At 45.0% G+C, this 15,829-nt stretch overlaps 1 protein-coding gene across 9 annotated transcripts in view; it reads left to right on the top strand.

The window, feature by feature from the left end:
* Positions 1 to 15,829, top strand: part of trps1 (trichorhinophalangeal syndrome I) — an 89,579-nt gene that overhangs the window by 12,472 nt on the left and 61,278 nt on the right. For 5 of the 9 annotated variants that reach the window (XM_068332970.1, XM_068332977.1, XM_068332969.1 and 2 more), the window contains exon 2: positions 4,624 to 5,016. The exons of 1 other annotated variant lie outside the window; for it this stretch is intronic. In XM_068332970.1, the coding sequence (XP_068189071.1) occupies positions 5,004 to 5,016 (13 nt within the window). In that variant the 5' untranslated portion in view covers positions 4,624 to 5,003. Of the gene's footprint in view, positions 1 to 3,179; positions 3,279 to 4,623; positions 5,017 to 8,744; positions 8,874 to 15,829 lie in introns of those variants that run through there. 3 more of the 9 variants (XM_068332971.1, XM_068332972.1, XM_068332976.1) reach the window with 2 other exon arrangements.

The raw sequence follows: 15,829 nt of genomic DNA, 5'->3' as shown, positions 1-15,829 counted from the left end.
GCAAAGTTTGTTCTCCGTTATGTTTGAGTTTTTGCCACCAAGAGCAAATTCTAATCAAACATGTGGGTTTTTATGCAGCTTCCAGTTACATCTCATTCTACATTTAAGGCGGGACGTTAACGTTTGTCCATCTCGACCAATGGAGAGTCTTCTTCCGGGACATGCTAGCTCTGTCCGTGAGGGGCTAGTCAAGAAACGATTCCAAACCAATCAGATGTAATGACTCCCAGGTAGCCTCGCCTCTTTTTCCATGCCGTCAAATGAACTATTCTTCAAGTAGGAGCAATTATCTTCATAAAACTAACGTCATGTTTACGAGCTTAACGGCAGCTTAGTGTTGTGAATGATGCCTCACCCTTCAAATGTTCTAAACCGCACTCCTCAGGAGGAAGTTGACCATTTGATAAAATATTTTAGAGGCTAAAGGACGCTGGGAGGAACAGACTGTATCTGGAACAAAGAAGTGGCGCCGACTCGCCAACATGTATTTGTGTTTGTGCCGGGACAGACCACACCCTCAGATCAGGCCCCAACAGTTTAAGAGATCTGGTTGATCGAGGTGAATGATTCACCTGATTGGCGGCCTGAAAATCGTCATGACAATGAATTGTTTTGTGGCCACAAAAGTCGATAGAAGAATTCCTGCTTTGTTCTTTTTATTGCTGCCAGTTTTAAAGCAAAGAAACCAAACAGGAAACACCAGCCGAACCATGTCTGTTGGGAAGGTCTATGTTTGATAAGGATATCAAGAAGCCAGTATAAATAGGTAGCACAAGATGCAGTGTCATGGTTGATGGTAGTTTTAGCCTTATCCACACCAGCGTTTATCTCGATGTGACTTTTAAGTTGGCTTTGGGATAAGATGAAGCCTTCAAAGAGTGTCAAAATACCAAAGAGGAAGAGTCTTGGCTCATTTTTCGGTTGGGTTTTCCTTCGTTTCTGATCCTCAACCCAATGGAGAAACGACAAACCCAGTTCTTCCTTTGATTGTGAGTCCATTGCAAAGTAATGCGGAAACAATTGGAGACATAGAAAACAATTACAGCCCACATTAACGCGATTGTCAAGGAATCTATTTTTAATTCCCTTAACTTGATTTGTCTGGAGCGTGAGATAAGTGGGTGCAGACACACAACGACTTCCAGATGAACTGGCAGGATTATTTTCAAATGCAGTTTTGTTTTTTCCCCCCGCTATAATAATTTTATTTCTACTCGAAACAAAAACCCCAAATCAAACAACTTTTAAAAAAAAAAAAAAAAGAACGCCCTTAAAATCCGCTGTCTAATCACATCCGTCTGGTTGCGATATCTGATTTTCTGTCTCTCCTTTAATATCTTATGGTTCTTTTTGAACATCATGCTTTGTGAATTTAAAAAAAAATCAAAACAAAAAAACGGACCTATAATTTTCATTTGTAACATTTGATTTAAAGTCTGTGCGGTTTCCTGTCTGCCCAACGAGTAAAAAGGCGGAATGTGGAAGTGGAACTTCGTGACATGACATCTGAAAGCAAGCTAATACGGTTGGGTCGGTCTGTTTATTTATATTGATATAAGATAAACTTTTATTTGTACATGCAAAGAACGGCATTGTGTATTTGGAACTCAAACTTGCAAAACTAACCAAAATAATCAATTTCAGATGGAATTGAGTTGAATGTGAAACAATGTCCCCTCTGTTTTTGTAATTGGTGGAACATGGAGGTTAAGTCTGTCTATATAACATCTAAAAACGCAGTGAAACACATCAAAAAGGACGTTCAAAGCTCGACGTTTTCCCGCGGACAGAAGGGGGAAGAAGAAAAAAAAAATCACTCAAATGTGCGGAAGGAACGAGCGTAATTAGTTTGACCGTCATGTCATTTGAAACGGCATTAGAAATAACAAATCAGGAAACAACAAAAGATTGGAAGAAAGATAAATCTGAGGGTTTTGGCGTAGAAATTGGAGTTTGCCTGCCCCTCTTGTTTGCACGGTGTGTGTGTTTTGGTAGCAGTGATGCTGCTTAATATGTGTGTAGGGGTGCATGCATGTGTGTTTGTGTGCGAGGATGGGTGGGGTGGGGGTTTGGGGTTGGGGTTGGGGGGTAGCCGGTGAGTGGGTATTTGTGTGTAATCATGTACGTCAGGTCGTCATGAATGGTGTGTTTGAGACAGAGCGGAGTGTGGAGTTCCTCGGGCTGGACCAAATTGGAAACAGAAAAACAAACATTCCCTAGGAACCCCCCTCCCAACCCCATCCCTCGCTCTAAACCACTCCACCCCCACCCCCCACCCCCAGTCTGCTGGCTAGTGGCGCAGTCCAACCTGTCTGAGACAATGTAACGGTCTATAGTCGGACCGGACCACACGCAGTCGCTGAGGGGGGTCGGAGTGTAGGAGGAGGCGGCTGTGGCTGTGGTGGTGGTGGGGGGGGGGGGGGTGAAGGTGAGGGGGGGGGGGGCGCTCGACCTCACTGACAGTTGGAGAAATGGAAGAAGCATCTGAAAACGACTGGCCGGCTGATGAATGGATGGGAGAGACGGAGTGATGGAGAGGAAGACAAAGGGTTAAAAAGTTGATGCGCGTGAGACGTGGATTTGGGTGAGATGTGAAAGTCACGGCGCCGCAATCGAGAAAAAAGTGGCAGATAAGCAGAAAAACAGAGCGAAGCGATGGAGTAAATGAGCGAGCAGCCTTTGGGCTGAGTCAGAGTCCCGCAGGGGGAAAAGACTCAGACTCTTAAAGAAAGAGAAAACACTTCTCTCCCCATTTATTTCCAGTAAATGAGTCTCCCTCCACGTTTCGTCTCTGTGCCTTTTAAGTAAAAGGGAACGAACGGTGGCTCTAAGGTTTAAATAAAAACATTGTCCAGTTTAGGTATTAAAAAAACACTTTTCTACCATTTATTTCCAGTGAATGAGTCTCCCTCCACGTTTCGTCTCTGCGCCTTTTAAGTAAAAGGGAACAAACGGTGGCTTGAAGGTTTAAACAAAAAACATTGTCCAGTTTAGGTATAAAAATAACATCTAACATCACACTAAAAACAACTGGACTGAGAGACATGCTTCAAGAAAAAGACAAGTAAACCTGACAGTTTAAAGATGGGAGTGTCTGTGAAATGACTCATAATTTCAGTAATGACTCATAATGTGCTTTACTTTTCATGCTGGCAATCTTTTTCTTCCTCCTCCGACAGCAGATATCTCTCTTCCAGATACTGACACTCTGCAGCTCTCCACCGGACGGAGCCGTTAATATTCAGTCTCCATTCCAGACGTAGATAGATCCGAACCCGGTGAGCTAATGAACGGTATCGGAAGTTTTTTTCTTAGCATCAATTTCAGCTCTTTTGCTTTCCGGTTTGTTCCTTTTGAATTTAACTTCGGAGGGCGGAGGGGAATTTAAAGCTAATAGTTCTGTTCTCAAAGAGATACAGCAGGAGATTAACAAAAAAAACAAAACACTCTGAATATAGACTCTACCCCGAAGACTGCATGAAGATTTGCTCTTTATCCACCGCTGACACGCACCTACACGCACACACACACACACACACACACACACACACACACACACACACACACACACACACACACACACACACACACACACACACACACACACCGCTCGGACCGACCCAAGGAAACTGGCTTTGTATAAATACAGACTCAGATTTAGATTTGTGGTCAGAGAAAGAACGAAGATGGATGGAAAGAAGAAGAAGAAGAAGAAGAAGAAGAAGAAGAAGGGGAAGGGGTGGCACTCGGAGAGAGAGAGAGAGAGAGAGAGAGGGAGGGTGGGGAGGTGGTACAAACACAGAGGGTGGGGTGATTTTTGTGGTTGGGGCAACAGAAGGGGGAACCGAGAACTGGAGATTCTGATATTTAGCGCTGGTAGGAGATTCAGTCGTCACCGATGCAGGAAGTCCAACATGTGGCGACGAGAAACGGATCATTGAAGACCGCCGCGGTCAGATTGGCCAAAAAAAAAAAAAAAGGTCAATATCCAAATGGATTGAAAAGTAACGGTAGAAAAAAAAGAGAGAGAGGGGAGTCGTGTGGGTGCCGCTCGCCCCCACAGGCAGTAATTGTTCTTTAATTTGAATTCATTCCACGCGGCGTTATTAGTGGCTTCTGAACGCTGTACCGAAAGTATTTTACATAACTCTGTTACCACCGGTGGGTTTGTTTTATAGATAGATTTTATTACACAACATGCATTACCCCCCCCCCACCCCACCCTTCATAAGCTACCCCCTCCCACTCCCCTCTTCTTCATACATACACCATACTGTACGTTCTTCCTCGCTTCCATGACACAGTCGTGACTGTAGAAGTTGGAGAACAACCTGAGGAGAAAAGCTGGTCCACACGCTTTTTTTTTTCTTCTTTTTTTTTCCTTGACATTGTCAGCGGTTTGGCTTTAAACGCATCCTCCCATACGGAAGACGTCATCCGTCAGCTATGGCGCGATAAAACCAAATTGGTGCATTTAGAGGTTTTGACTGGCTGGGATCTCAGCGGGCGACGTGAATATTTTCGATTATGACGCGGCTTTGATCGCCATTCGGACCAGGTTCCGCTGAAATCCTGCAGAATAAACTTGCTTCTAAAGTCGTTTGTCCTTCTGTCATTTTCTAGGTGGTTAAACGATGGCGGACGAGCGTGACTGAGGACCTAGAAAAATAAAGCCTGCGTCCAACTTCCTGCATGGATCTACCGCTCGCTTGATCGAACCCAAAGCTGCATCGCCGTTTTATCGCTGGACGAACGCCGAATAAAAGGTCGCGAATCCTTCAAGACTTCCTCGAGCAAGAGCTTTTTTTTGTGTCATACTCACGGACCTGTGTGGAGTTACGATGGTGGGATAGCAGTTTGGACCCGACAGCCGCTTCCTGCTTCTGGTTATTGTGTGGAGTACAGAAGGCCGGCAGCGGATCTGTTGGCGCCTGCTGGACGGAGCGTTGCGGCGCAGTGCTGATGCCAAGGCCAGGAGTCAGCCATGATGTTTTTATAACCTGATGAACAGCAGAGGTAGGACGCATACGTTTTATGAACTGAAATTATTTTTATCCCATTTATGAGTAATGATTGTGTGTTTAAATTAAAAGTCTGCCCGCTACGGTAGCATTGAGTAAATGAAGGTTTCATTTTTATTGCATTTTTCAAACACAAACTTGATTACTAGCATGAAAACATTATATTATATTATATTATATTATATTATATTATATTATATTATATTATATTATATTATATTATATTATACTATAATATATTAAATTTATTGTATCATATTTTTATGTATTTTTTTTCTATCAAAATTGCAGCTATCTGTGGATATTGGAATAATAAATGTGGTCTTATCATTTTTATCTATTTATTTATTTCTCAAAACTTAAAAAGCTAACTACAAGCAGCAGCGTGAGCCCGCCGGGGCCTGGGCAGAAACGCTTTATTGCCTTCAGCCAAATAGCAGGAGATGTTTTTACTCAGACCAAATGACCGCCTGACTAAAAAAAACAAAAAAAAAACAAAAAACAACAGCGTCTATGCAGGGCTGATGAAAAGCTGCTCAGTCATCACCGCGGGAGGAAGTGACGGCCTCGGCGCTGCCCGCAAGAGTCTTCAAGGTTTTCTTGTAAGGAAGGAACAGCGTGATTACGATCCACTTTCATAACGTTGAAGAATGTCTGTGACATTTTAAAATGACTCATGGCTGCACGCCAGTTTAATAATCCTTATAATAAAGCGACCTCATTAGTTTGTACAACAAACTTTAAACAACTTGTTCCCATCCACGTCTTTTGAACGCCACCAACCATTTCGCTTTGTGACACCAGCAAACGTAGCCGGTTGTTAACTTTGACTTTAGTTTCTACTTTTTCACACAATAAGCCACTGAAAGACGTCTGAAACGTCCGGCCCGGCTGTCGTTTCTGTCTTCCGCTTGCATTCATGTTTCTGAGGGTTTGCAGGAAATGCAAGTAAACTACAACTAGTTGTGGTTGTTGTCAAGCGTGTGCAGCAGAGGTTGCGTTGGTTCGTTGTGCAGGATGCGTTGTGTTGATGTGTGATCGAGGCGGAGGTAAACGTGTTGGAGGAATTTTCTCAAATTGTCCTTTTAAAATGCAAATTTTTAAAAAGTGGGTTTGCACCAGGCAGTTTGTGTGTGTTTGTGTGTGTGTGTTGGTGTTTCATTTTGTGGTGTGGTGGCACTGCTTGGTGATGTTATTCAGCAGGAACAGGTTTGGTTTGAGCCTCTTAATGCTTTTACTTGTGGTTTGTGTTAATGTGTGTGTGAGTGTGTGTGTGTGTGTGTGTGTGTGTGTGTGTGTCTGTGGGTGTGTGTGTGTGTCTGCATGTAGTGTGACGTATGCATGGCTCCAACTGTGTGTGCAAACGCGTGTAGGGGAGAACACGCTTGCATGTGCATCCTTGCATGTTCATGCTACACACACACATACACACACACATACACACACACACACACACACACACACACACACACACACACACACACACACACACGGCTGAGACATTTCAGGTTATTTCTTTGTAAATGAGTTGCGTTCCTTTGAGGCGAAGCCTTTGTGTGTCAGCATGTCTCCGTGTGTGTGTGTGTGTGTGTGTGTGTGTGCTTCACCACGAGTCTTCCTCACATGCAGCAAAAGTTAACATTTGAGCCCAGATGACAGGAGGAAAGTGTGTGTGTGTGTGTGTGTGTGAGTGTGTGAGCTACCTGTTGACCTAGTTGCACAATGTGGGTCAACAGGTTGTTCATTGTGGTTCTGATGAGCTCATCGTCTCACAGCCTTTTGCAGCAGGATGTCGCGCTTTCAGTTCCCACACAGTGGGGGTGTTTGTGTGTATGTATATGTGTGTGTGTGTGTGTGTGTGTCTGTTTGTCTCCCAAATCCCAAACAGCAAGTCATTCTGATTCGTTCAAATTAAGGTTGATTAATCAGACAGAGATGAACGAGGGAGGCGTCGCCATCTGTCGAGGCAAATAGCATGTTAGCAAATGATCCACTTGTTTAAAGGGCGGAGAATCCATCAGAGATTAACGCGTCGGGATTATTTCCTTTATTAACTAGTGCAAAGTTTGCATTTTGCATCCTCTCTGGCGTATTGATCCATCTGGACACCAGCGGATATCGAGCATCTGGACTTTTCGTGCAAGACAGTCAGCCATGTTCCCGAAAAACAAGTCGATTGACGTCGTTGTTTTGGGGTTGAAAAGGTGGGCGTCGCCATGGTAGCGAGATGTGAGGAACCCCGTCACCAGGAATGTCTCAGCATCGCCGAGAATACCTGCCCAAATAGGCGGGAGAGTGTAAAATCCCAAGACTCTACCTTGTCAACACTATCTGGAGTTTCCTGTGGCAATAGAAGCGCACATGCCCATAATTCATAGCGAATATCAGCGAGGTGATTGGGGAGAAAAAAAAAAGCTAAAATGGAAATGAGTCAAAATATATTTTGTTTGTTCGAGAGACAGAAAGATGGGATGGGGGAAATAAATCCGGTTTTAAGCCAGGAGGATTGTCTACCCTTGACGGCTGAGAGTAAAAAGAAAACGTCTCATTGAGCGTCTTGAACACCTTTTTGATGTTTGCCTTCCTTTTCTCTCTCTCTCTCTCCTCCCATCCACCTTTCAATTTGTGCTCAGGGCCCGTATTCCCATGCTTTGTGTATTCATTTTCCATCCCTGGTTCTTGAAAGGGGGAAAAAATTGGCAAACAGGCAAAAATAAAGGGGTTAATAGAGCCATCGTAGTTTCTACTCCTCTACTCTGTTGGTTTTCCTTCACCAGAGTCAGGGGTTAATATCAATAATCAGATTGGGCCAACAAGAGCCCAGACTGTCAAAGCTGATACCATGTGATTATACCACAGGATTACTCTCCCAGTGTGTGTGTGTGTCTGTGCGTAAAACAACCTGGTTGCCCAACCGGAGTAACACTCATAGATGCCCTAATTTGCCCCCGAGGCGTGCGAAAGGAACTCGCACACCATTTCAAACGTCTCCCCCTTCGATCTTTGCACACTCGTGTCTTTGTGCGTGTCGGCGCCTGAACTCTCTCGACACGTCGATGTGTCTCTACTCGTTTCCCACAATACCCGGCGCTGCACCCATTTGCAAATGTACCTGTTAATGATGTTTGGTTGCGCGTTTGATTGTTTGTATGCATGCATGAAGCTTGCATAGTGTGTGTGTGTGTGTATGTGTGTGTGTGTGTTTGTGTGTTTGCCACTGGCCTTGGGTGTGCACAGATGTGGGTGTGTGTTTGTGTTCTTTGTCTGCGACAACAGCGTTGTAGCCAAGTGAACAAGTGTTAACAAGCTCTGTGCAGACTGTATTTATTTAATCCATATGCTGGTGAACTATACAGCTGTGTGCTGCTGCTGGTATGTCTGGAAGGGAAAAAAAAAAAACTCTCTCCGGTCGCAGCGGCGGCGGCGGCGTCTTGACGTGCATTCAGTGTTTCTGCCAAGTCAGCTTGAATGTCCCTGTTGTGTTGAGAGAAAGTTTCTTTTAGCTTAAAGGAGCGTTTTTACTACCATGAATTGGTCAAGGAGGCGACAAGCACTTATTTGCAGCGGTGAGGTCTCACGGTGTGTTCTTGGATCCTTTGCATTGTGGGAAAGAGTTTTTGGATTTCTTGGTGATTTCTTCACACGTGACCCAATGTCGAAATCCTTGAAGGGTTTTTCTCGCTCAGCCAACAAAACCAAACGCAACAAAGACCAGACGGGGGCCCGGTCTGCCGCTGATAGCGCCGCTGCCAGGTTGGGGACGAGCCCATTGGAGCACGCCGGATGGCGGCTAGCAATGCAAGCGGCGCCACGCACAGCCAGGCTACGGCGGCCAGGCTGTCCTGGCAACAGGTGAAGCAACTCCCTGGGACAATGCAATCAGAGCAATATAGGGGGGCGGGGGGGGGGGGGGGGGGGCTTGACAGATAGTTCCAACTAGTAGTTCTATCAGGTGCAAAGCCAAATACAAGCGAGTCAGGCGCCGCGCAGCCCGTTTCACATCACACTGGCGTTCGTTTGACTGGGTTGCCAATGTGGGTGCAGTGGGGGTGTTGGTCTGGGCACCAAGCTGTCATCAAAGAACAATCATTACCAACAAGACCCAGGATGCCGAGCATTTCCTGTCTAGCGCAATTCTATTTCTTGATGTCATGATTGCTAATGCTACAGCTACAGTAAGGAAAAAAAAACCCAAAACGCCATGCCATCATGTCTTTAATTTTCTTGCAGGTTGATTTGGACTAATGGTATTTGCAGGTGGTGCAAAAGTTAAATAGAGCAAATGAAAAAGAGAGTATTTGTTCCTGAAGTTAAATGGTACGTGTCGTTTCTTATTAAAAAAGTCGCGCTCCTCTCCGCCAGGTGACTCAGTGTTTCTCTCTCCATTTCCGGCATTAAGTCCCAATGAAGTCACTTATTTTGTCTTAACAAATCATCGCTGAGAAACTCGACCTGGAAAATCGGATGTTTTCATTTTCGACTCCCGCCGCTTTTTTGAGCGCTTTCAGACCGGCGATCGGCAGGACTGGAAAAAAAAGGCAAAACAGCGTCAAATCCGACAGCCGCTTTTCCTTTTCACATCCAGTCGACGGTAAAGCCACGTGAGATGTTTCATACTGTTGAGGATTCTTGAAGGCCCGTTTTGACAAGAAGGGATAGTGAGACATTTGGAGAGGAAGTTGATCGTAATTCGAGAAGTTCGTAGAACTACGAGGTAAAGATTTCAAGAGAAACCTGTTCAATCCAGTCCTTCCAAAAGCATTAGACAGGTATAATATTTTCAACTTTTTTTTTCACCTTTATTTCGCCAAATTATTTCACGTTGAGTCCGAAGAAAGTCCATCTTCTCCTTAGCGTCTGTCCGATGAAGATCCGCAACTCCGATTTGTTTGTACGTACGACGTCTCGGAGAAGCCAATCTCTGCACAAAGCACATTCACACCCCCCACCCCCCCCCAGGAAAAGCAGATAACAGTTAATTTACCTTTATTTCAGGAGCGTTTTGACCACAGCAATCAGGTGTTAACGGTCAAAGCCATTTTTCCGGGGGCCTAAATTAGTCGACCTATTATATTATCCATTCTCCCAGCCAGCGTCACGTCTGAGGAGCTCTGTTCGGCGCTGCTGAGGAGTTCCAGCTTTCCAGCTGCTTAACGCCGTGGATTTACATCCTCCTCCGTTGGAATAGTAAGTTGTACACCTACTTTTAGGCTGGGGAAAATAACTAACCTCTCTAATGGATAAGTGCCCCAGAATGCTTAATGCTGAGCCTCAGCATGTGTGTATACGTACGTGGTAATCTCCATGGCAGGTTCCTTTAGTGCCATTAGTGCGCCGCCTGAACAAGGCAGCAATTCATTCACCAGGTTTAACTGTCCAGCGCGCGCGTGTGTGTGTGAGTGTGTGTTTATGTTGTGTGTGTTTGTGTGTGTGTGTGTGTGTGTGTGGCTGCGTGGCAGGTTTCTAGGTGCAGTGTGTGTGTGTTGTTTTTAGAGAATTGTTTCCGTGTGCCTGTCTGCACCATATGGCCCGATGTGGAAAAAAGGCCCCTTTAGGGGACTGTTTGTATGGGAATATGTATGAGTGTGTGTGTGTGTGTGTGTGTGTGTGTGTGTGTGTGTGTGTGTGTGTGTGTGTGTGTGTGTGTGTGTGTGTGTGTGTACAGCGGTCTGGTCCACCCAGGGTGAAGCTGTAAAAACAAAAACGTCTTGAGAAAGTGAGAAAAAATAGAGACAACACTGAGCAGTGATGTCAAATACAACACAATTCACTTGTTCGCACACACTCACACACACACACACACACACACACTCACACACACACACACACACACAGACACACACACACACACACATACAGACACACTCTTCTCATCATTTCACCTCTCCTGATTTCTTTTTTCTGTTTCTGTGGGGGGGGGGGTTTTCGGCATCTTTATTTGTCCTCGCTCTAATTAGTGAGTCTAATGTGTTCCTCTATTCCTATTTCAAATAATTACTTTCATTTGAAATCATAATAATCGGACTAATCGCTTTAGTTTTCCCCCTACTAATCACTTTCTTCGCCCTCCTTGTTGTTTATTTGTTTGTGTTGTTTGTAGCTTGTCGTTTAGTTTGTCTAATTGTTGTAAACCTCAGGGCTGTGGTGATTACTTCTGAGGTTAACGAGCTTCTGCTAACAATCACTTTGTTACTGATGCGCACACACACACACACACACACACGGTTGCACGAGGATGTACGTTGTCGTACCCTGAATCAAGGATTAAATACGATGTGCACAGATATAAACGCGTAAACACTTCCCTTCCAGGATGTGAACACAACCGGAAACGCACAAAGACGAGAAAATCAAACATTTTAAAATCATGAATGAATGCGGAGCCTGAATCAAAGGGGAAGCGCGTCTTTAAAGACTCTTTATCTACTTCCTAAAAGCAGAATTCCAGGCGGCATCGACTCGTTAGACTCCTCGCAGGATCACAACCCGCGATCCCTGATCTTCGTTTTGCAGCTGCATGAAAATGAAAACCAGTTAAGACAAGAAGAGGTCAGAGGTCAGCAGCATGCTGCTAATGAAATGCTCGCAGATAGCAGCGTGTGAACACCCTCCCAAAAAACCTGTCTTTGAACCTACAAGTGTAGTACGACAGTCTGACGGAAAAGACTTTCCAAAAGTCGCTGGCTTTTTTCCGTATTACAGTAATCACACACGTATTTGTGCTTCAAGATGCACGGCTTCACCACAGTGTGGATTTTTAGTAGGTAGTCATGTGATTCTGGATGTGAATGCTATTGGCTGACAGCATCCGTGTATTAAAGAAACATTTAAAAGTGCTAAGAGTGTGGGAAAAGATAATGCAGGTATAATAGTTGGTATATCGCGAAATTTTGTTTTAACTGCGAGTACTGAGGGATTACTGTACTAGCAGCTGAGGCTAATGGTTAGCGCAGCATTGAGTTCCTTCCTACCACCAAAAACAAGCACCAGAGCTGAAGATGAGTGCGGTTGGTTGAGATTTTATGTGGCTCTATGATACGCTGATGACCTGTTTTTTACCCTGCCTCATGCCCCAAATCGGTTGGGATGGGCTATGTACCCCCGTACGACCTGATGAATGAAAGAACGACAATCAAGAGTGTTCAGAGAACATAAATGTGATTTAAGTTCACCGGAAAGCGTCTTCATCAACCCCCTCATCCTCTTTCAAGAATCGGGATACTTGGAAGATGCTTGATTGTGTCGGCGTCCATATCGAGTCTTAACCGCAGCCTTTCGCCGGTTCTCCTGGCGTGAACTCCTCTTTAATCTCCCCCTCTCCTCACCCCCCCACACACCCTCCCCTGCTCTCTCGTTCTCTCCCCGGTATCTTGATATGGTCTGTGTTCTGCTGTGACTTATAAACATTTACATTTCTGCTTTCAAGTGCTGTTTATATATGGCTCTTATCTGCTATCTAGCACACACACACACACACACACACACACACGCACATGAACACAAACTTTAAGACAGGGACAGTCGGTGAATCAAACCTTCAGTTGTCCTGACAGCCACGCCGTTGCTATGTCCATAATAGGACAGGACGAGGGAGGAAGGAGACGGCGGTAAGAGAACAGAGTGCCACATAGACAGAAGGAGGGGGAGGCAGATTATTTGCCACCGGAGTGTTTTTGTGGTGAGGTGAGGCGTGGAACTCTGGTGACTTGAGCTCACAGGCATTTTGAGATACTCCTATGACCTCCCCCCACCCTGAATGGAGCAGCAACCCCTGGGGACTCGTTGGGATTCGGTGTCTTGCTCAAGGACTCTTTGGCAGGAAGAGCTCAGGGGAGATCGCTCGGCCTTGTGGTTTGACAAATGTTTGAGCCGGTCTACCGCCCTACCCTGACACCCTTGTCTTGTGTCCCATATTGATTAACCCACGCCGTTTTGGGCTCAATGGCTCCGCCCACACCTTCACTCTGTAGGATGGGACGGGTATGGGTCACGGGTTTGTTCAGGATACCTACAGAGACGGACGCGTGAGTGGTTCTGCCAATCACAAAAGCAAAGCGGGAGCTAAAGATGTCCGTCACGGTTGCCAGGTTAGAATGCGTTGCTTTAAACGGTAGGTTCAGAACCAGATCCCGCTGCCAGATTCCCAAATTACACGGCGTAGATCGCCGAGTCTCCAACTTGTTCCAGATGTACTCCTCGAGCCAAACTCCGACATTCAATTTGGTCTACGGTGAGAGAAAAGATCATTTCCCGATACTTATAATCAATGCTATTTGGTGGAGCAAGGGATCAATTTGCTAATCGCTGCTGGATATTGACAGATGATCATCAAAAGGTGGAAGAATAGGGATAGAAATACCTTCGAAATTATGGCGAGACTTTTTTGAGCTGTTCTTTCTTCCATGCTTACTTGAGTGATGTACGTAAATGTGTTCTCGGAGGCAATAAAGCTTTGTTTGAATAGTGCTTTGAATTTGAATTCAGAGAGAAAGGTAGAGAATGAGTGAGAGGAAAAGATAGAGATGGAGGAAATGACACATAGGTGGAAAGAATCTCACCCCGTCTCACGCCGGGTTCCTCCGCCTTCATCGCGGACACTTAGCGCGCCACAACGTGCACAATCGCACACGATAATTGAACAGTAACACTCCTCATCCATTTATCTGCCTGGGAGAAGCGTGCGAGCACGCTCCGTAGATTCTTATCGCGCTGCTTCCCTCAGAGCTGCTTTTAAGGCAATGAATTCACATCTCATCTTCCTCCTGTCTCCCCGGCTCTTCCCTTTCAGGCCGTTGTCCTAAATCTCTCCCCATTCTCCTCTTGTATGATAATCTCCCCCCTTCCCTCCTTCCCTCTTTCCCTCCCTCTAAAGTCAGAGAACATTTAGTACATTTTAATGGCCAAAGACGGCAACTGGAGCTACACAACGTCACAAAACGTCTTCCTGTTGTCAATTTGCGATACGGTAATACCTCGTTACTTGCGGTTAATGCGTTCCAGGAAAAACAAATTCCGTAATATAGTGACAAACTATTTATTTTATTGTTTACAGTAATTTAAACATTTATGAACCCTCCCCATACTGATCACTCACTCACTTCCGAATGCCGTCAGCCAATAGCATGTTTGTGCGGTATCATGTGACTACCTACTAAAAATCCGCGATGTAGTGAACCCGTGCATCTTGAATCGTGAAAAAATGGGGATTACTGTATTAAATTAAAATGTTCGTCAACAGCGAGCAAACTTCAACAATGTCAAATCCCAACATTGATGATTTGACAAGGTGAAAGATAACGTTTTACCTAAAGGAATGGGAGAAGTTTGTTTTCTTATTATTCCCTCTGAGAATCAGCTGTAAACCTCTGAGCTCCGCTAGACAACGCTAATTTTTGTGTTTCCTGTGTGAATCAAAACAGAAAGACAAACAGTCTTGTTTGGTCAAGCGTTGGCAGAGGTTTCGTTTGGTGTAGAAGCCATCTGATCTGTTGACAGGAAGACTCACCTAAGGTGTCATAGGATTGCCGGTGGACAGCTAAACCTGCTAACAACAATCACTGTTTTCATTGTTTTTTTTTCGATTTTGCTGCCAACTGCCACTACCCATTTCGGGGTGCATTCATAATGCCTTGTCAAAAATGTCACGGCCTCAGCTTTTCTTTCTGCCTTGCCTTCTGTGCAATTTGGCGCCGTTACTACCGCAAACCGTCGTCTCAGAGACGAAACAAAACAGACCCCCATTACGCCATAGTTGGGTTTATAAAGAACATTGGGACGGAATAAAGGCGCACCTTGAAAAGGCTGTGTAAATGGAGCTAGTGTCGGTTAGATGCTGTTTGGCAGGAATAAGGTGTCGGGAAAGCCTAGCTGTACATTAGCTCAGCTCAGCCCTCTGATAGCTTTGGATCCAGATGTCCATTGGCGAAAAGCCCTCATTTCGTTAAAATGTTTATTTTCAGAGCAACGAATATAAAAAGAACAGCGTCCCAAGACTTAAAATAGAGTTTTTTGTTGAATCAGTTGTTCACAGAACATTTGTGTCACACACATGACAGATGGTTTTAACATCTTCAACCACCACCTGTTTGTGAAGACGTCAGCTAGAGCTCTTCGCCCTTCAACCCTCCGGGCGGAAACGCTTGAGTGCCTCCCGGTAGCGTCTTCCCGTCGCCTCCATCTGTGCTTGCGCCATGTCGGAGTCAGAGCCACCATCTCTCTGAAATTACATTTCATTCAAATCTGTAAAGTGGCGCTGTTTCCACGTTGACGCCCTTGTATCTTTGACATTGTTCAATACGCCGTTTGTGGTTTGGCCTCAAGCATTTTCTGACATGCAGGAGACAGTTTTAGCTGTCAATCGGAGTTAAAATTGAACTTGGAAAATGGAAAAAAGGGTCTCAGCAGCATTACACTGAGCTTTTTTTGTCATTCTTCAGCGGCATAGATCAGAGAGAGATTAGAAATACAAAAAAAAGATGAAAAGGAGGCAGAGACATGAGGAAGGGAGGGGGTATGAAGCAAGAGATGAAAGGACTGAGGGTGTAGTAATAGTTTGATAGGTTTGAGCTCTAAACTCCGCGTGTTGGCGCGCGTTCACTCCCGTATCTGCGTGCATTTGGGTAAGGCTCTACCGGCAGTTACAAGGGTGTGAGAACTAAAGATTTGAGACCTCTCTTTTTATTTCTGATCCACATCTGAAACTCTTGTAAATCTCTGACCTACTTAAAGTGTCCTGATTGAGTTAAGATCGGGCAGTTGAACCTTTGCCTGCCCTAAAAGACGCCAAGTTCTGACAGAAGCGCTAGAAT

The sequence above is a fragment of the Antennarius striatus genome, chromosome 14 (genome assembly GCF_040054535.1).
Source record: "Antennarius striatus isolate MH-2024 chromosome 14, ASM4005453v1, whole genome shotgun sequence".
NCBI lineage: Eukaryota > Metazoa > Chordata > Actinopteri > Lophiiformes > Antennariidae > Antennarius > Antennarius striatus.
Note: the sequence above shows the minus strand (reverse complement) of the source record. Positions and strands in the feature narration are given on the sequence as shown.